General features: G+C 38.2%; 1 protein-coding gene across 3 annotated transcripts in view; it reads left to right on the plus strand.

Annotated features, from left to right (window-relative positions):
• Positions 1-22,379, plus strand: part of PCB (Pyruvate carboxylase) — a 53,968-nt gene that overhangs the window by 17,214 nt on the left and 14,375 nt on the right. For 2 of the 3 annotated variants that reach the window (XM_074089913.1, XM_074089912.1), the window contains exons 2-15: positions 2,835-3,075; positions 5,375-5,526; positions 6,502-6,642; positions 7,608-7,723; positions 8,228-8,322; positions 8,728-8,896; positions 11,958-12,064; positions 13,031-13,155; positions 14,045-14,254; positions 15,182-15,272; positions 15,861-15,996; positions 16,784-16,966; positions 19,967-20,017; positions 21,892-22,141. In XM_074089913.1, the coding sequence (XP_073946014.1) occupies positions 2,989-3,075; positions 5,375-5,526; positions 6,502-6,642; positions 7,608-7,723; positions 8,228-8,322; positions 8,728-8,896; positions 11,958-12,064; positions 13,031-13,155; positions 14,045-14,254; positions 15,182-15,272; positions 15,861-15,996; positions 16,784-16,966; positions 19,967-20,017; positions 21,892-22,141 (1,913 nt within the window). In that variant the 5' untranslated portion in view covers positions 2,835-2,988. The remainder of the gene's footprint in view (positions 1-2,834; positions 3,076-5,374; positions 5,527-6,501; positions 6,643-7,607; positions 7,724-8,227; positions 8,323-8,727; positions 8,897-11,957; positions 12,065-13,030; positions 13,156-14,044; positions 14,255-15,181; positions 15,273-15,860; positions 15,997-16,783; positions 16,967-19,966; positions 20,018-21,891; positions 22,142-22,379) is intronic. The other variant, XM_074089914.1, reaches the window with a different exon arrangement.

A 22,379-nucleotide genomic window follows, 5' to 3' on the forward strand; every position in this document is an offset into this window, starting at 1 on the left:
CGCGCTGCTAGTTTCAAATAGCGATTACCGTGACATCAGTACTAAAGTTTTAGTGTAAATTTGTGTGTTAAGTGCATTTAAAATCGGTTTGTGGTTTTCGATTTAGGTTAAAGTTTGTTTAACCTCAAAATGTAACCTTGGGATGGTTGTGTAGATTTTTCTTTGCCCGCGACCTTGTTCATGAAGAATGCGTTAACCGTTGGTTTTGGTGGGAACGGTGCGATTTTCTAGGATGAAAACTATCTTATGTCCTTTTACACAGACAACCTATTTTTAAAGTATATAACTTTTCCTCATAAAGGCGAAGTTTGCGTATGCACATATTATTGTTATTTACATATTTTGTCAAGATTTTGTCCTATAGCACCCGTGTCATGGTGATGTTTCTTTTCACTATGACATTTTCTGTGAAAAGGTTCCATAGTGGCTCACGAATCAATTGGTACGATTGAACATACATACAGAGTTACATGTACAAATATAGATACATATACTGCCGTGCAAAGTCCTTCACATACGTGTGACATGCCTACCTACTAGACATTTACGTGTAGTATTTAAATAGAGCAGCTAAACGATGGAAGTACAATAGCTAGACTAATTGAAGTAACTATCTGTTATTAGTATCGTTTACATACTGTATATCATACTATACTTTAGTTAAACTGCCCGACCTGCAGTTGAACCTTTTTACAATAAACGTCCAGCCCACTGGCTTCCTTGATGAAAACAATGATGACTTATTGGGACAAGGTTGCACTCACAGATATAGATACACCTCCATATCTGTGGTCTGTGGTTGCACAGCGTCGTGCTTACAGCGGTTTACCTATAGCCTTTGCTTTTGTGTTTATTTGTTAGCACGCTTAGGGTCGGTCGCACGGTCTAAAGTTGAAGAATTAAATTTTAAATCTTGGCTTATACTTCGTTTTTTTTATCATTAGAAAGAAGGTAAGCGATCTTGACGTGTCTTTTTATTGAAAAACACTTTTGAAAAATAAGTCACAGCTCATTATTTTGTGGTACTTATCACAAGTAATAGTTACTGTTTAAAAAAAAACAATAAAAAAAACGAAAAAAAAAAACCGAAGTATAGAGATGACAGTTCCATACCCGGTTTTAACCCGTCTATCCCACTAGTCACGTACTACTACCTAACCGAGGTTTAGCATTCAATTCTGAGTTATCCGTAACTCTGGTTCATGCAAGCACACATTGGAAAATTTCGCTAATGGTCTAAGAGCCGTTGAAGATCGACCTTCACCCATCTGATAAAAGTTGAGACATATTTTTTAATAAATATTATTTATTTACAAACACGCCTATGATACAAGTAGCTTGCCTATCGAAAGGTGTTCATGGCTATTTTTAATTAAATTAAATTTAGTCCACCATCTTGCTCGCTAATCCTGCCGTGAAACAGCAGTGCTTGCACTGTTGTGTTTCGGCGTGGAGAGTAAGACAGCCGGTGAAATTACTGGCACTTGAGGTATCCCATCTTATGCCTCTAGGTTGGCAACGCATCTGCAATATCCCTGGTGTTGCAGATGTTTATGGGCGGTGGTGATCTCTTACCATCAGGAGACCCACTTGCTCGATTGCCATCCAGTCGAATAAAAAAAAAAAATAGTCCATTATCTTTCTTATTATACTTACCAATTTTGACTGGTTATCAGATCGGTGTAGTTACCGATATTGACTCACCTGTTCATACCCGTTTGCCGGGTAGCCATGAACAACACTAAATAGGCAAGCCTACCAAGGTATATCGTCACTACTTTAAAAAAACTCGTACCTCAAAATAGATAATTTTCTGAGTGAACTTTATGAACATTATATCAAGGTTCAATTTTGTTGACATATTGATTTTAGATACGAGATTTTTTCAAAGTAGTGACGATATTCTCTGCATTAAAAACTATCAGTTGGACTAAAAAAAAAAACAGTTATCAAAAGAGTGTCTCCTCTACTATAAGGGCCAGATGCACGTAATTTGGGTTTCGTTGAAGTGGCCAATTTAGGTACCACATTGTGCCAAAAGAAGCCTAGTTTTAAGTATAGTAGGAATATTTTTATTATATACTTTTACGTAGTCTAATATTTATGATAAGCTGTATTAAAACAAAATTATCAATAATATTGTCGATTCCCCATACCTCCTAGGTAACATACCACTTTTAAATGCTCTGGCCTGCGCACTCGCTCCAAATATACTTTTGCCGTTAGGTCTTGTGTAGGTGTAACTATGCAAAGAATCGCTTTCTCATAAGAGCTTGTTCCACACATAATAATAATTATTTATAACCATAGTACTGATATTTTTCATCAAAAGTATAATAGTTATGTAGCCGCAATAAGAAGCACTTTATAGTTGTTTAGTGGCTGTTTTTTGCATGTTTTCAAGGAATTAGGTCTTGTCTTAAAAAAAAGAAGATATTGTCGTCATTTCTTTCGTTTGCTGTTTACTTTGTGCATAATATTTTCCTAATAAGTGTAGATATATTAGTGAAAACTTTACTGGCTCATGATTTACCTGCATGTATACTAACTTTATGTATGATTGTATTGCTGTTTCTTTTCCTCAACAAAGAAAAAATAAATCCATACTTAATATTATAAATGCGAAAGTGTTTGTATGCTTCTCCGTCTTTCACGTCGAAACGGAGCGGCGGATCGACGTGATTTTTGGCATAGTGATAGTTTATGGGCCAGAGAGTGACATAGGCTAATTTTTATCCCGGAAAAACGCACATATAACCGAATTCCACGCGGGCGAAGCCGCGGGAAAAAGCTAGTGTGATTATAATGATGATTAAGATGTGATTTTGTTACAGAAAACAACGGCACAACACGAGCGAAGAAAAACGAAATCGCAAAAGTCTAGTCATTTTTTTTTAAATTAATTTTAAAATGAAATAATATATAGTTTATCGTATACTTAAGCTATAAACTCAGTTTTTAAGTTTTTTTTTTTTGTTATAAGTCAAAATGCAGATTCTTAGAGCCCGGTTTGTTTGTGCTACCGCCAATCAGTTTCAAGCATGGAGTTGCGCGCGAGCAAGGAATTCTAGTTCCGTAAGTACTCAATTACCAAATTATTTGCCTTTATTTATACCAATTAGCTTTTATGGTGGTCTAGTGGATCGTGGGCTCAAACCTGAATTTTTCAAAATTCGTGTCCAAAATACGGTATTTGACAACTCCTGAATTTGCCATATCTTAATATTATTATGAAAATATAGATGTAGAGACAGTGTTTAGCGAAGAGAAAACTGTAATCGGTTGAAAATTGGATTTATAGTGATTTTTAGAAAAATCGATATACCTGTCTCTTTCTCAAATACTTTTCTCTATGCAGCAAGTATGGCGGTACTGGCGTGTGACGTCACATGCCAGTATGTCTTTCTCTGTCTAATCTTGAATTTCAAACCTTTATAACTTTGTTATTTGTAAAGGTAGCTTAAAAATTGTTTCTTTATTCGATAACAGGCATTGTGTACTTTTAATTTATAAAACATATATAAAATAGTCAAATACCGTATTACCATATAAACTTGCTACGAGCTTACGGTGAAGTAACGTGAGGGAACCTGCGCACAATGCAAGGAAATGGTGTGTGTGAAGTTCCCAATAGGCACTGGTCCCGCGTTGGAACTATGAACCAAGCTTTCTCATGCTGTGTGGAGGTTGGAATGATGCTGATGGCTTGAATGATGATGATGAGCCCTTACCCACGGCTTACACGTGTGTATCGCTAGATTTGGGAGTTCAATAGAAATATTGGGGCTTTCCTAAATTCCCATGGGAATTTTTAAAAATCATGTGATTTTCAATTCAAATTGAAATCTTTTTGCAATGAACTTTGTTAAATGACCGTTGACATAATTACTTATATATCCTTTTATAATTCTTAGGATTCCGTTGTCAACTAGGAACCCTTATAGTTTCGCCATGTCTGTCCGTCTGTCTGTCTATCTGTCCGGCCGCGGCTAAGCTCAGAAACCGTTAGTACTAGAAAGCTGTAATTTGGCATGATAATACATATCAGTCACGCCGACAAACTGGTAAAACAAAAAAAAAACACATAGACCTAAAGGGGGGGTGTTTTTTTCTCTACTAACCCTACAGTGTGGTGTATCGTTGGATAGGTCTTTCAAAACCATTGGTGGGTTGCCAAGGCGATTCGATTCAGTGCTCTGTTTGCCAAATATTCAACTTTAAAGTGCAAATTTTCATTAAAATCAAGCGTCCCCCCCCTCTAAAATCTGTTTGGTGGAAAATTTGAATAAAAATCAGGATGGTAGTAAGTATATCAAATTTACAAGGAAAATTATAACGTCTAAAATTGCTTGAGAATTAGTAGTTTAAGAGTAAATAGCAGCCTAAGGTATACCTAAACTTGGAAGATTCCGCACACAATACGAAATCCTTAGAAAAATATTACTTGAGTTTTTTGTAATGGCTACGGAACCCTATCTTGGGCATGTCCGAGACGCTCGTAGCCGGTATTTTTATAAAAAGCTCGATATTTTTATGTCGAATACCATTGTTATCAGATAAACAAATTAATCCTGTTAATTGATAACGAATAAACATCTCTTTTTTATCTCGTATTCAATCTACGCCCATTTTGTTGATTATTTAATATTTACGTTGCGAATACGAGTATGTGCAACAACAGCTTTCTATGTAACGTACAGTAGGTAGGTAGTTACTCGTACCTAGAAGTGTAGAGTACAGTATCTTTGCACTCAACTAATGTATACAGAATATTTGTATTTTTGCAAATCTGTCAGAGATAAAGTTATTTTATACATTTCCACCAGTCACCGGTGATAAAAAAGCAGTTGGTTGATATGTTATTTTAAGTACAAAAAATACCATAATACTAAATACTATGCTATGGAGTGCAATAAGTAATATGTTAAGACTGAAAATGCAGTTACTCCCATCATCAACATATTATAATTGAGTTGTGTGTGGCCGTTGTGTGTGGCCCTTGCATCGGTGAATGAATCGCGACTACATCTGTGTGAAAGTATACCGCATATATTTGCTCTCGATCATCAGCCTATAGCAGTCCTCTGTTGCATATAGGCATCCCCCAATGAGCACCTTGCGCCCTGGCCTCAGCTCGACGCATCCAGCTTCTACCAGCTTTTCGCAGATCGTCACTCCACCTGACCGGAGGGCGTCCTACACTAAGTTTGCCGAGACCCGAAGGTCTATTCCGTAACGTTTCTGATACTGCGAAAACTGTCATTTGATTGTGATCGCGAGTGTTAGAAACGTTACACAATTGGCCCTCTGATCTCCACTCAAGGAGTCATTTGAATTGGTAAAAAATAGAGGTTAATGCGTTTTGTTTTTCCAGAACACAAAAAAGCCCGTCGAGTACAAGCCAATAAGGAGTGTGCTCGTGGCGAACCGCGGCGAGATCGCGATCCGTGTGTTCCGAGCATGCTCGGAGCTCGGCATCCGGTCTGTAGCCATCTACAGTGAACAGGACAAGCTACAAATGCACAGGTGACCATCAATCTTAACTTTTATGGTGTGGAAAATGCGCCTTATGCAACCAGCCCTGTTCGAGGAAACAGAGGGTATATGTGGAACTTGTCGCCAAGTTCCCTCGTTCCCTCGTTACGGATGCATTTGGTCGCTTTTCCACCAGAAATGTGAGAGGACAGAGGATGCGTTGCGAGGAATACAATATGTTTTTCATGAACCAATAGAAACGCTTAATTTATCTATCAGGTATCTCCATCTATTCTATTAGGAATCTCATATTAAATGATATTGTAACGGATAACTCACGTCTTAAATCGAGTTTAGCTCGACATGTTTCGGGCTATTTCGTAGCCCTTCTTCAAGGAAGCACGAGACTCGGCGGCTGCCGCAACACGCGCACTACGCGCCACCGCTCTGCTCGCGCGACTGTCCGAGGAAACTAGCACCGGCGCACAACTACCCGCATTTAGCTATTAGCCGCTATTAGGAATCTGTCAGGATTAGGATAATAAGTATTAAAAACATTGGAAAATTGACGAAAAAATTAAATAGAAGAGAAAATATTTTCCCATACAAAATGTTCATTGGTTTCGTAACTGTCTGTTATAGACCACATCCCCATACACTTACAATAACTTAGTTATTTTATATTTGCCTAAAAAATATTCATTTAAAATAATTGATATATGGCAAAGCAACGTTGGTTGATGGTTTGGAAACGCAATTGGACCCGCTAGATGGCGCTGTTGTTGGTATGTTATCATAATATGAATGTAGTGTTTTTCGGGCAGGACAACGTCTGCCGGGTCCGCTAGTATTGAATAAGTGCCTTTTGGGTACCTAACTTGATAGACATCATCTTAGATTGATATAGCTACTAGAACTTACCTTCTTTATAAAAACAGTGACTAAGACATTTATAAATTGGTTTACCTCTCGCGCTAACCACTGAAGTACCCGACACAAAAATTATAAACTGTTTTTCTATTGCAGGCAAAAAGCCGACGAGTCATACTTAGTTGGCAAAGGTCTGGCGCCAGTGGAAGCATACCTCAGTATCCCTGAAATCATCAGGGTAGCCAAAGAAAACAATGTGGACGCCATACATCCTGGTTATGGACTGCTGTCGGAAAGGTAGGCATAGTTCAATGTTGCCGAAACCGCCTGCGTCTCTTCGCAATACGGGGTCAGTTTACCTTGGCTCCTATTTCCAAAAAGGTATCCTATCAAACTTGTAAGTATTTCAACCTGTTTGTGAAAACTCCTCCAATCCTCACTTCCCCGTAGTAAGCTCCATTAAGTTGGAGACGTGTAGTTGAGTTTTTTAGCCTCCATCTCCCATAAGGGCTTACGCAAGCCGGCGCGGGCGCACGGAGCGGGCGCACGCCTGCGGGTGCGGGTACAGATAAAATCGGTCGCACGCGACGCGCGCAGTTAGTGCTGCTCATACTATGTATTTTTCAATAGGCATCCACGCGCTCCGTGCAAACCGCGTCAGCTAGCGTAGGCCCTAAAGTACTTAGGTACACAAAACTAAAATCGAATTATATCAAAGCAAGCACCTTCTTTTTTTTTATTCGACTGGATGGCAAACGAGCAAATGGGTCTCCTGATGGTAAGACATCACCACCACCAGGGGTATTGCAAATGCGTTGCCAACCTAGAGGCCTAAGATGGGATACCTTAAGTGCCAGTAATTTCACCGGCTGTCTTACTCTCCACGCCGAAACACAACAGTGCAAGCACTGCTGCTTCACGGCAGGATTAGCGAGCAAGATGGTGTTAGTAATCCGGGCGGACCTTGCACAAGGTCCTACCACCTGCAAACCTACCTAGGACCTAGTGGACCTTTGGCCCGTAAGTCGACTCAACCCAAAAAAATTGCTTGGTTTGGAGTTACGAGCCAATCTGAACTTCGGCTCTTCCATTGAGTCCATGGCAAGAACGGCTGCTGAAGAGCTTGGCATGATGCCATCCTGTATAAAATGAAGGGGTTTTTCACTCTGGAACAACTTTTTGGTCTATACCAAGCATAAGTTCGCTCCTGTATGGAGTACGCTGGGTCTCATGAAGTTAATATGTAAACTTTTTGTACGCAGGGCAGACTTCGCCCAAGCAATCGTGAACGCGGGGATTCGCTTCATTGGCCCTTCGCCCGCCGTCGTGCAACAGATGGGGGACAAAGTTGCCGCTAGACAAGCCGCTATTGCAGCCAGTACGTATATAAAAGTATAAAAGTATTTGTTTTTAGTTCATTGATATGAACCTCGGCCAAGTAACGACTTATTTAATCAATTAGACATAAAGGCTGACCGATACTAAAAACCTGACGCGAGGGCAGCACTTTACGTTTTATACTGCAACATTCTTTACACTTCCTATACGATACCTAGTCATATTGACAACGGTGTCGGTGATGTTATTTAAGGGAATATTTTCTAATCCCTCAGACTTTTTCTATGACAAATACTTTTATTGCATTGTGAATTATTTTCTATGCTATGGATAATCTTCGGCATTTTAACGCACAAAAACACAAAATAACACTTTAAAATACTACACGCAAACAACGTTAAACTTTGACAGCAATATGACATTTGAACTTAGTGTTACCAGTGCAAGAAATTAGTTCTATTGGTTTTCCGCAATATGGCGAAGTTTTTTTATAATTCTGGTCAGCCTTTACTAAGTTCTAAAATCTGTTGCTCTTGTGATGCAGAGGTTCCAATTGTACCTGGTACCGACGGACCGGTGACAACGAAAGAAGAGGCTCTTGCATTCTGCAAGAACCATGGTCTTCCTGTAATATTTAAGGTAAGCTCTTGAACCTACTAATTATACTACTTCCTACTTCCTACTTTTATATTATAAATGCGAAAGTTTGTGTGTGCGTGCGTGCGTGCTTGCGTGCGTGCGTGCGTGCGTGCGTGCGTGCGTGCGTGCGTGCGTGCGTGCGTGCGTTCAAAGAAATTTGGTACGTTTTCGGGGATGACAAATCGATCTAGTTTGGTCTTGTCATTGGGAAAACGCTTATTATCGAGTTTTTGCCCGAGCAAGGCTCAGTCGCCCAGGTACTATAATATATTATTCTCCCAAGACACAATACCAAACAGTCGTATTTTTCTTATAATAATATCTGCTCTGACTGGCGATCGAACCACTCAGCCGTCCGTTTAATAAAAAAAAAAAAAAAAATGCCACCGGTTTTCTCTTCTCCAGGCAGCCTTTGGCGGCGGCGGCCGCGGTATGCGGGTAGTTCGCGACATGGCCGAGGTGGAGTCAGCGTTTGAGCGTGCCTCCTCGGAAGCCCTGGGCGCTTTCGGCAACGGGTCCATGTTCATAGAACGGTTCATCGAACGCCCGAGGCACATCGAAGTGCAGTTGTTGGGTGAGTTAGAAAATGCTTAATAATCCCAGCTTATATACGTCCCACTGCTGGGCACAGGCCTCCTCTCAGAATGAGAGGGCTTGAGCCGTAGTTCCCACGCGGGCCCAGTGCGGATTGGGAACTTCACACACACCATTGAATTGCTTCGCAGGTTTGTGCAGGTTTCCTCACGATGTTTTCCTTCACCGTAAAGCAGGTGGTAAATTTCAAATGTAATTTCGCACATGAATTCTGAAAAACTCAGAGTTGCGAGCCGGGATTTGAACCCACGATCCTCTGCTTCAGAGGCCATAGGTCAAAAAACCACTCGGCCACCACGGCTTGCTCCGATCCAGAAAATGCTTACTTACATACATACATACATACAATCACGCCTCCTTCCCCACGGGGTAGGCAGAGCCTACGTCCTTACACTTGCTCCCATCCTGGCATTCAACTCTTAAAAGCTGACTTACTTTTATTTATTTGGGTCAACCAAACTTTTAAGTGTAGCTGGTTGCAATGGTAACGTCTTATGGGTCACTTATTAAAATTATGATCATATGGGGTAGAAATCCAGTAAAAGTTGAGATTTGTGACAGTTTTAAGGCAATTTGTTCGTGGCTCATCTGAGCATGCTAGTAGTATACATTGCAAACATTTTTCTAAGCAAGTGTACCACTTATGTCTGTGTATGTGTGTATGGGATAGAATAACAACACTAAGGGACTGTTTCACCATCCATTGATTAGCGTTAATCGACGGTTAAATGTGATGCCGCCAGTTAACACTAATCAATGGATGGAGAAACAGCCCCTAAACAATTTATTGACCCCTCTATTAGCCTGTTTTATGTTCTTTAATGTCCCACTACTGGGCAAAGGCCTCTCCCTTGGATTTCCAACTCGCCCTGCCTCCACGTATGTCTGGCGAGTCGCTGGAGACGCGTCCAGTTTAGTCACAGAAAGACATGCTTGCATGTGACGTCACATGCAGTGAAAAAGCGTTTTAGAAAGAGACAGATATATAAATTTTACAAAAAATCACAAACAAGTCCAATATTCAACCGAACCGACTGGATGGCAAACGAGCAAGTGGGTCTCCTGATGGTAAGAGATCACCACCGCCCAGGGGTATTGCAGATGCGTTGCCAAGTGCCAACCTAGAACTCTCAACTCAAGTGCCAGTAATTTCACTGGCTGTCTTACTCTCCACGCCGAAACACAACAGTGCAAGCACTGCTGCTTCACGGCAGGATTAGCGAGCAAGATGGTGGTAGCAATCCGGGCGGACCTTGCACAAGGTCCTACCACCTATCTGTATTATATTTTCGTAATAATACAGTATATGGCAAATTCAGTAGTTGATAAATACCTTATATTAGGTAAATCTACTTTTGATACCAAAATGAAACTGATGAAAGACAACAAAGAATTATAACTAGAGCGTAATTTTCAAATAAACACGCTATTACTTTATTATTGTTGTATCGATGACCAGGCAGCCGAGCCCACCTTTTTAATTACATTTTAATCAAACAACATGACGTATTAATGAATTCGTTTTGTACTGTAATTGCGTCATGGCTCTTTTGTTTTGACAACGCCTTGTTTTTCACTGTAATCGGTTGTATTATCTTATTATCGTGTATTGATGTTATTTTCGGTTTGATCTTAGGCCTCTAGGTTGGCAATGCATCTGAAATACCCCTGGTGTTGCAGATGTTTATGGGCGGGCGACCCACTTGCTCGTTTGCCATCCAGTCGAATAAAAAAAAACTTCTATGTGATGTCACATGCAATGTCGTTCTCTGTCTAATCTTGAATTTCAAAACTAACTCTGTTATATGTAAAGGTAAAACCATCCACTACACCGTATCATGCCATGACCGTAATAGGAACGTGTCAGTAACGGAATGTCAAGCGCATACATGGCACGCGACGGCGACGGCTGGTTACGACACGTGGCTATTACTACGGCGTATGATACGGTGCAATCATGGGTAGAGACCTTATTCACGATTATAAACCAGGAACGGTACGGTACGGGTACGTTGGTCGAACGTGAGTTTAATTTAGTGATTTTATCAATATATTTCAAGAGAGTTTAAGTGATATAATAATGTAAATGTAGCTCAAAAATGATGTTTCTATTCGATAACGCATTGTCAAGATTTAATCTCACTAATATTACGAAGTGTAAGTCTGTCTTTTTGTTACCTCTTCACGTCCAAACCCCTGTACCGATTTAGATGGAATTAGGTATACAGATAGTTTAAATCTTTTTTTTTTTTTTTTTTTTTTATACGACTGGATGGCAAACGAGCAAGTGGGTCTCCTGATGGTAAGAGATCACCACCGCCCATAAACATCTACAAACCAGGGGAATTGCAGATGCGTTGCCAACCTAGAGGCCTAAGATGGGATACCTCAAGTGCCAGTAATTTCACCGGCTGTCTTACTCTCCACGCCGAAACACAACAGACAACAGGGAAATCTTGGGAAGGATAGTTTTTATCCCGGAAAATTGCATAGTTCCCATGGGATAGCGTTAAACCACGTTAAACGAATTCTACGCGGACGCAGTCGTGGGCAACAGCTAGTTTAAAAAATAAAATTAGAATGTTCAAATACCGAATTGATAAGTATTATTTTCAAACGACTTAAAAAAAGGAGGAGGTTCTGAATCCCTGTGTATGCTTTCAAATACTATGAGTACTATGAGTATGAATTATGTACTATGAGTTGTTTATTTAACCTGAGCGCCGACGCACACCAATCGGAGGTAGCTTGCACGTCGCCGTGCTCATTCTACCTACTTAAATGTACTTAAAGAAAAAAATATATATATATATATATATATAATATTATATATATATATATATATATATGTATCGCTATCGCTATCGTTGTTTTGTGTGTTTGTGGAGTCGCAGTGCAAGTTAAAACTTGTGTTAGTTTGTATGTACTGTATTTGTTGTATGTGTAGCATTCTTTTGTTTACAAATAAAGATTTTTACTTTTTTTTTTACTTTAAATAAACTATTTAACTTGTGAGTAAATTTTTGTTTTTCTTTACGCAGGTGACAAGGCCGGCAATGTGGTGCACTTGTATGAGAGGGACTGCTCCGTGCAGCGGCGGCACCAGAAAGTCGTCGAGGTAGCGCCCGCGCCCGGTCTAGACCCTGAGGTACGAAACGTTAAAGCCGGCCTGTTGGCCGTCGGGGCCCATGTGGTGAGAGGTGATGACGTAGAAGGGCACAGGCCTCCTCTCAAAATGAGAGGACTTGGGCCGTAGTTCCCACGCGGGCCAGAGCGGATTAGGACCTTCACACACACCATTAAATTTCTTCGCCGGTGTGTGGGCAGCATGTTTTCCTTCGCCGTAAAGCTCGTGGTAAATGTCAAAACACATAAATTCCGAAAAACTCAGAGGTGCAAGCCTGGGCTCGAACCCACGACTCTCTGTTTGAGAGGCAATAGGTCAACCACTCGGCCACCACGGCTTTCCACAAGGGAGTAGGTAATAAGCTGTTGAAGATTGCTGAGTTTTCTGGGATGGCCCATAATATTATATATTTTATCGATAGTAGACTTATAATGTAGCTCACTCCTGTAGATAGATATTTTGTTCGCTTGCCGTTTTTTTTTTCTAAAAATAAATTGAAACTTTATTTCGGCAAACCACACGTTTTGTGCCTTGGTCTGTTTGATTTAAAAAAGACGTCGTATTGACAGTTGTCAGTTGTCAAATGTCGCCGTACAACGACACATACGTCCACACACACGTACGTACGTACGGCGACATTTGACAACTGACGGCTGTCAATCCGATCTCTTTTTTTTTTAATCAAACAGACCAAGGCACAAAACCGATTATTCTCACGAAATAAAGTTTCAATTGATTTTGTCAAAAAAATGCAGTGAAAAAAATCTATATACAGGAGTGATTTACATTATGAGTCTACTATCAATAAAAATATAATATGGACCTAAAAGACAGGCGAAAAATCGCTAGACAACAGACTTGCTTGCAATTGGCTCATTTAGTTATTAGCCAATTGCAAGCAACACCGTAACGTCAAAAAAACCTCGCGTTACTACGCCATCTAGCGATGTTTCGCCCGTCTTTTAGTCCTCAATGTAATGTTTTCAGGTTCGCAATAGAATGACAGAGTGCGCGGTCCATTTGGCAAAGCACGTGGGCTACGAAAATGCCGGTACCGTGGAATTCCTTCTAGACAGCAAAGGCAACTTCTACTTCATCGAAGTCAACGCTAGGTCGGTCCAACCAAACAAATTAAATATAAAAATAAGTTTTTGTTAAAAATCTAATGGTTTACGTGTGCGATGCCACGGGTACAGTCTAATTATAGAATAAACCTAACCTAACCTGCCAGACATTCGTCTATGAAAAATATTTTCACTGTAATAAAATTATGTCAAACGATTGTTCGACCAAATAACATTAGGACAAAAAAGTTTTTGTTAAAAATTTCATTTTTAATAAAAGCTTTTTGCTGACTGTACTTTTTGTTGACTGTACTTGCATTGTCACCCAAACTACATTTGCATACCAAATTTCAAGTCGATGCCATTAACCGTTGAAGAGTTCCGTCCTTCGGAGACGATCCTGGCCTGACAACCAGAATGTCACTACCAGATTATTGTATTGCCACGCAATTCACATAAGTATGCCAAATTTCAAGACAATCCGACTACTAGAAGTGGTTCAAATTTAACTTGCAAGATTTGACCCGCACAGCACATACGAGTACATGAAACATACTGTATTGCAAGTTAATAAAAAGCTTTTAAAAAAATAGTACCCGACTGCCCGAAGTATATGTAAGTATGAATGTCTATTTTCTTGGGCCTCTCCTAACTTAACGTCTGGGCGATTTTCAGCATATGATGTTTACTGATTATGATTAGTGATTAAGTTACCTACTTGACACATTTTTAAGACTTGTTTTTTTCCTTTTTTGTTTTTATTTAAAGTTAATCTTTTATACGTTGTTTTTCTAAAAATTACGAATGCAGCATACGCCAATTAGAAGCCAATTTAATATTTACTACCATAATTAAGGGTAGATTTCAAGACAAGTGCAGGCGCCAGATAGTAAAATCAGCAAAAAAGTTTTTTTTTTAATTGCTCTCTTCTTTACAGGTTACAAGTGGAACACACGATAACAGAAGAAGTAACGAGCATCGACTTGGTCCAGTCCCAGATTCGGGTAGCGGAGGGCATGACCCTCCCAGAGTTGGGGCTGACCCAGGATAACATCAAGACTCAAGGATACGCCATCCAGTGCAGGGTCACTACCGAGGACCCGGCGAATAACTTCCAGCCCAGCACCGGCAGGCTTGAGGTGTTTAGGTAATTAAATGTTATAGAATATCTAGAAATTTGACGAGTGTCATTGACCTGACGCATAAGAGAGACAAAAAACTCGCTTTATGTCACTCTTATGCGTCAATTATTTGTGTTATTTAAAAACTCTTTAGTTTCGGATTTAAAAATAAGTCATAAGTGAAGAGTGTTTACACTGTTACTGAACATAACTAAGTAATTATCTTAATTGATGATGATGATTGATGATCTTTATAACAGTAAGAGTCCCTAGGCCACTAGCATCTTGGAGAAATTAACTTTATTTTTCCGGTTGAAAAAAAAAGAAAAAAAACAATGGCTGTTATAAATGTTATAAAACACGATAACATTGTCTAACACTTTATGACTTCTGTTACAACTTGTTACATATTTTAAACGCTCCCACATTGGTATGTTATAGGTACAATGTGTGGCCCAGAACCGGGGTTAATATTAAAAACAGAGGCTCTAGAGGTCACCGGTAATTGAATCATCATGGCCCCACTTAATTAAAATCAAAACTCGTAAATTCAATGTACGCCATCCTAGACTCCAGCTGGCGTCGCCTGTCACGCTACAAATATCAAACATTATGCTTTACATTGCTTCTTCGAATAAACTTGAAAGTGTAATAAAAATACTAATTATTTTTAAAAGTCGCTGAATTAATGTTGTTCAGTTTGACGAGTATGATCTATGTTTTAATTATTTGCCCGTGTTACAGGCCACACCCGGTATAACACCATGTATTATACATACCATTATAACACTTTAAAAGATATATAACATTATATATTTTTTTTACAATTTGTTATACAATGTTATAAACAAAATGTATAACGTTATGTAACACATATAACAGCCAATGTGGGAGCACCATAACTTAAATGAGAATCAAAAATAACACAATTGTATTATATTTTCATATTTCAGGTCGGGCGAAGGTATGGGAATCCGATTGGATTCGGCCGCGACGTACGCCGGATCTATCGTTTCGCCTTACTATGATTCGTTGCTGGTGAAAGTAAGTTAATAGTAACCTTGATTTTCTAGACTTAACGCGAATTACAATTAGAAACAGCTGAGTGAAAGGGTAATAACTACTAGTGAATATTAATCTAGAGAAATAAATGTCATGGATAGGAAAAAACAAGATGTCGTTTGTCACTTGTCATAATCAATTTTGGCGAGTTGCAGTTGACATAGATATTATTATATATTTTTTCTTCAAATATGAAGGCTTTATAGCTCTTCTGCCAGTACCATGACATCCACGAGATCACACAGAAAACTATTCCCGTTAAATCATACGGAAATAGCTGTCACACTCGTCATAATCTAATGATGGTAAGAATTTTTCTTACTCATAATTTTTTCCACCGAAACCGTAAATTATTCTGAAATTTTAAAATAGTAATCCTATTAAAAACTATAGGTTAGGTTATGTTTGTTTTATAACAATTCTGAATAGATTTAGAGAAAAAGCAGTTCTGACAAACATCACCATTATGACAACAATACATTATACATTATGACTTTCAACAATTATGTGAGGCGATATGAGCCCGCCTGAATTAATTCCTTTTTTTCTGAGTCTATAATCATTGTCCAGGTGATCTCGCACGCCAATGACCTCCCAGCTTCCGCGGCTAAAATGACGCGTGCCCTTCGCGAGTTCCGTATCCGAGGCGTGAAGACCAACATACCGTTCTTGCTGAACGTCGTCGGCAACCAGAAGTTTCTTAGCGGTAAGATCTACAATGACTTTGTTAAAGGTTTTATTTAACTTGCAATGTATCTTGTATCTCTGTGTGCGGGTTAAATCTTATGTAAATTACGTGACAATACAATAATCTGGTAGTTACATTCTGGTAGTCCGGCCAGGATCGTCTCCGCAGGACGGTACTCTTCAACGGTTAAAGGCATCGACTTGAAATTTGGTATGCAAATGTAGTTTGGGTGACAATGCAAGTGCAGTCAACAAAAAGTACAGTCAGCAAAACGCTTTTATAATAAAAGAAATTTGTACCAAAAACTTTTTGTCCTAAAGTTATTTGGTCGAACAATCGTTTGGCATAATTTTACTCCAGTGAAAGTATTTTTCATAGACTTAGGGGCTGTTTTACCATCCATTGATTAGCGTTAACCGACGGTTAAATGTGATGCCGTCTCCGTCTATTCGAACAAAACAAATAGAGACGGCATCACACCTAACCGCCAGTTAACACTAATCAATGGATGGTGAAACAGCCCCTTAGAATGTCTGGCAGGTTAGGTTAGGTTTATTCTATAACTAGACTGTACCCGTGGCTTCACACACGTAAACCATTAGATCCGGCAGCTTAATGAAATTTCGGGATTTTACTAAATTCCCAAAAATTAAATTTCGCATTCATAATATTAGTAGGATTTAAGCAACCCGCAGGGAACCGAGGTGTTACTCTATTTTACTACACTATTACGTTACGCTACTGGAACGAAGTTATCTTTTATTCTTCGTTTAACTTATGATTCTATTTTTTTCCCGTTAACCAGGAGCTCTGGACACGTACTTCATCGACGAGCATCCCCAACTGTTCATGTTCAAGGCATCGCAGAACCGAGCTCAGAAACTCCTCAGCTACCTCGGTCAGGTGTTAGTGAATGGCGCGGCCACGCCCCTCGCCACGTCTGTGCCTCCTGCCGACATCGAGCCTTATATACCTCCGGTGCCACTTGGTAAGACTTACTTAAGTTTTTGCTAATATGTTAGTCTCCGATAAGAAGTAGCAGTTAATGTGGGAGCCGCTTCCCTAGCAACAGTACAAGTATACTTTATTGAGCACCACAAATCAGTAAAATATTTAAGTTATCATATTTCGACATTTCGTCTTTGTATGCAGGGTAGACAATAGCAACTGTCACATTTTCAGTACAGTGCTTAGACGTGGTAACGATTTTGAATGAACATTTTTAGTGAATTTTCATCCGTTTTCTACCATTTACTGACCGTTTTCTGAAGTCCAAAGGCATGTTAGATTTCTTAAAATATTCGTAGAACTCATTTATAAAATAACTGCCTAATATCAAGGCCTATTCCTGACGACTCAATTGTCGAAATGTTCAAAATAAATGCTAATAATCCATTTATTTTCATTTTATCATCGAATATTGTTTCAATGATTTTTAAAATGCTGGTACTAGCTGCACATAAAGTTTCATACTATTTTATAATTTATTTACCTACTTAAGACAAGGCTATTTCCTCTAGTTTGGGACCCTGCGTCTTACAGCAACGGCTATAATAATGGTACAGTAGCTTAGTTTTGGTAGTGTCAAAGTAAACACACTGCTTTTCATCAATTTACAATTTGATATGAAAAAAAACTCCAAATACGAAAAGTTTTGTCGAAATTTTTTAACTTCTACTCGTATAGGTACTTTTGTGATTGTTAAATAAATATGTTCTTGAACCACTTTTTCTTTTTTGTGGGTTCTGCACTAAATGAATGGGATTTTCAATCATTATGCATTAAGTACATTTAGATTTCATGCAATAACACCTCACTTCCATTATAGTACAGACTTACATAGATAGGGCGGCGTTTTTCCGTCTGGAACAAGTATTGCTATTACTATGTTTATATTTAGTTTTTGTTTGTTTTAAAGGTTTATTCATAATTTAATTACTATTTAAAAATAAACTAAGAAGTGACGAAGAATATAATTTTGAACAAAAATGCAGAGTGACTTTTATGACTAAATCGAGCACGATTTCTAAAATGAATGAAATTGGACTGTTAACGATAAAAATTGATAAATTTGTTGAAATCGTCACTCGTTATGATAACGTGTGTGTGGTCTAACAAAATTAATCGAGACCTGAATTTTTTACAGCCCCATCTGGGTGTGGTAGGTTCAACTTTAATTATCTTGAGGTTATTTTGCTTTTGTTTTTAACTTGCTTTAATAATTTGGACGGTGCAGCGCTACATATTCATCTAGCACTCGGGATGTAAAAACTTTTTTATGACATGTCCTTTGGTTTATGTAGAATTTGTTTTTTTTTCTTGATATTTTTCAGGCGTATGTATTATTCGAAGTTGAGAAATATTTATTTTCTGTCATAGTTTTAAAAGGGAAGTAATATTAACTTAAATTATTTGCATAATAATTATTTATTATAAATCTATTATGACGGCGGATAAATTCAATTCTGTATTTAATTTTTTATTTCCTCAAAGCGATCTTGTATATTATTTTATTCAGTTTCGAAGACTTCTTTCCTGGGATTTATTTACACTTATCATACTCCACCTATTATAAAAAACAGAATTATAACAACTGATTACAAACTCCCACAACTCCAGTTGTGTGTCTTTGACTGAATATATTATTATTTATCTTACTACTTTTTTATGCAGTTAACTTACTTCCCTTTTACTATAACGAAGCCATTACACACAAGACGCTTTTATTCCTAAATGAAAACTGAATTTGGATATCGAAAATACAAACTGAGACATGGATGCACAGAAAAACCAGAAAAAGAGACCAGCGCTGGGAATCGAACCCAGGTCCTCAGCAATCCGTGCTGCGTGCTATAACCCCTACACCACCGCTGGACAGGAATTTAGATACGAATTTTTCCTATGCATACATATCTCAGGTTGCTTATTTCTACTACGCTACTTATGCAGCAGCACTAGCGACATCTATGTTTTTTCGCTCTCATCGAGAGACGTCACACTCTATCGGAACCAACCGCTCACCCAGACAAGAGATGTCGCTACTAAGCAATCAAATTATGATTGGTTATTTGGAGTCTTTTTGTATTTTTTATTTCAACTCCAAATTTGTTACTTTTACGGGTATCCCGTGAAACCATATCGAAAATACAAACTGAGACATGGATGCACAGAAAAACCAGAAAAAGAGACCAGCGCTGGGAATCGAACCCAGGTCCTCAGCAATCCGTGCTGCGTGCTATAACCCCTACACCACCGCTGGACAGGAATTTAGACACGAATTTTTCCTATGCATACATATCTCAGGTTGCTTATTTCTACTACGCTACTTATGCAGCAGTAACAAATTTGGAGTTGAAATAAAAAATACAAAAAGACTCCAAATAACCAATCATAATGAATTTGGATATTCATAATAATGCACTTTATATTTATAATTAAAAAAAGATTAAGTTTCAATTACAGATCCTTTTTAAGAAACATAATTAGTTGTTAATGAAATATTAAATGTAATTTAAGTTATATCAATTCTGCTATAAGAGAAGAGTTCTATTCAATTGGAGACAAAACATTTTTGTATCATTTTAGTTATGAAAGTGTTATGTGGGCTTCTTGTAAATATAATTATGCGTTTTCTGTTACTCTAATACAAAGGGAATCTCTTATAAATCTCTCTAGGCAAACGTAATGCCTGGGACCGAAGTGGATTGAGAATAGTCTTTTTGCACCTCGATGTAGAACTTGAATGAACAAGCGCTAGCTAGTCATACGTCGTAGTAGTTTATCTATTGGATGACTAGGTGGCGCTGGGGTCTCTGCAACTCGCATACATTTCCCTTTGTATTAGAACAAGTAGTATTCTATTTTTAAAATAATATATAATTATATAATAATAATAATATATATGGTGTTTTTCATCATCGGCCATTAATTTATCGGCACGCTACACAAATGCACTGTGTCCATATTATTCAGTTAACCTGTTTTGCAGACCTTTCCCCAGAGGCCATTAGAATATACGAACTAACCGGCGAGAACACAGGTAAGGCACATTTTAATATGGTTTATAACATAGCTGATTAAATTGAGGGACAACTAATTGACCGGGTAAACTCGCATTCTATTAAATTTTTCGAAAAAAAAACTAGAATTCAAGGCTAATGTGAAACACTCGCTGCACTCGGTGCCATTAGTCACGGATGCACTAGAGATATACTCGACCGTTGTTTCATTTATCGTTTCATAGAAGAATGAGGGAAAAGTATAAGCTGGAGATTTGACTCATTGATAGGTGTAATGAGGGCTATCGCGTATGAATTCGCCACTAGAGGCGCTAGTGTAGCGTGAGGTCTCCGAAATGTCAAATCTCATAGTTTTTGGGTGAGCTACACGGGTTTATTTATAATTAGAATAATTTTGTGAATATTTTGCAATTTTGAAATTAATTATGGCAAATATGCGTTCCGGAGCAATGAATGTCTGTGTTTTTGTCTTTCGGAAACCATTGTCCTCCCTTTTTTCCGAACAAAACGGGGACTATTCAACACTGTGGCATGCTCGATATTTTTATGGTACGGTTTTAAGGTGTATTAAATATGATTTTAATCTAAACTTTGTTTTCACGCCCGTAATAACAGACTTTGAAAGCCATACTTAAAAACCTCACGCAACAGTGCGCCATCTAGTGAGACAAAAAACGATAGCCCTCATTTAATAATTAACTCTTTGGGATGTGAGTAGCGAATTTTATACATTAGTATAATGTAAAATGTCAGCAAATACGATTTTATCCGGTGAAATTAGGTCTATATGAATTAATAAGTAGACGCCCATCATATTTAAAAGGGATATAAACCAAAAATTTTCACCGTTAAAAACGAAAATTTGTCTAATACATTTTGGTTTTTATTCTTCCGTTTTTTTTATTAACCGGGTTATTCAAAATGGAAATTACGCCAGACATGTCAAATAAAGTATGATTTAGTGTATTCCCACAAAAATGAATATTGAGCCACTGTGGTGTTTTTTCATAATAATTTTCAAACCAAGGTCCTTCGCTGGCATTGGTGTTTATTTGTTTGATTTTTTACACGCTCAATATTCAGTTTTGTGTCGTACGATATAACTGCTGGCAACTGTACTAGAATAGTCATTAACAAAATTATTCTTGGGAACTCATGAAAATAATAAAAATACAACATCTGTCAAGTTTTTTACTAAAGGGGTTTCCTAACACTTTAGTTGTTATTTTGTAATCTGATATTAGAGATATTAACCCTTTTTCAGGCATAGAGCGTATAACGACCACGTAAATCTACACAAATATTCGATTTTGCTCTCATTACAATATGGTACATATGGTGGTATATGGTGTGGTATGGTGTGTTAGAAATATGAGTCTATTTAAAATTAATCCTTCATATGTAAACAATATAAAACTATGAATAATTTTGCTAACGCAAATTAGCTGTCTCTAAAGAAAGGTTAATTTTTAAATTTCAACAAATATTTTTAATTTTTTAGAAGAACTAGAACTAATTTCTATTGAGTGATAAACTCAACTTTAAATTAAAAAAAACTTGAGGCTAAAATTTTCCTAGTATGATATTGTCATTGACTCGGCCATCCTAATAATCGTTTAGTTGACCAAACCATGTCATTACTAAACGCCCCAACATCATAAAGGTACCCCATCCATGTCATTTACAGGAGTAATCAGCGCGATATTAAAACTAAACCAGCCAATCTAGAGATTAATTCATGGAATACAAAAAACTAGAGGAAATGTTAGAAGTCCCACTTTGTACTGAAACAAATGCTCAATATAATTTTAAGTTAGAATGTTTGCTACTGAAACCGTGAATCTTTACTCTATGATTACAAGCAAAACCAACGTTAACAAAACCTTTCCAACAGCGGTGCAGCCCCCGAAAGGCTACAAGCAGATCTTACAAGAGGGCGGCCCAGAGGCCTTCGCCAAAGCAGTCAGGCAGCACAAGGGTCTGCTACTCATGGACACTACGTTCAGGGACGCCCATCAGTCCCTGCTGGCCACTAGGGTCAGGACGCACGACCTGTTGGCTGTGTCGCCGTATGTCGCGCATAACTTCAGTAATCTGTACTCTTTGGAGAACTGGGGCGGTGCCACGTTTGATGTCGCTTTGAGGTAAGTTAATAAATATCATAGAATACTTGACACCGACACGGCATTTGACTATTTTTATTCATTTTAAAAATCAAATTTTGACAATGCATGTTATCCAACAGTTTATTATTATTCCCCTCAATGGCGGCCTTAAGGCTTGAGCCAATGTCAGTTAAATTAAAGATAAATATTCTTCTTCACGTTGTACGGTGATTGTACTTTTTGCAACTTGATAGCAAAATTCCAGAAACCACGCGGA

This window comes from Choristoneura fumiferana, chromosome 7, assembly GCF_025370935.1.
Source record: "Choristoneura fumiferana chromosome 7, NRCan_CFum_1, whole genome shotgun sequence".
NCBI lineage: Eukaryota > Metazoa > Arthropoda > Insecta > Lepidoptera > Tortricidae > Choristoneura > Choristoneura fumiferana.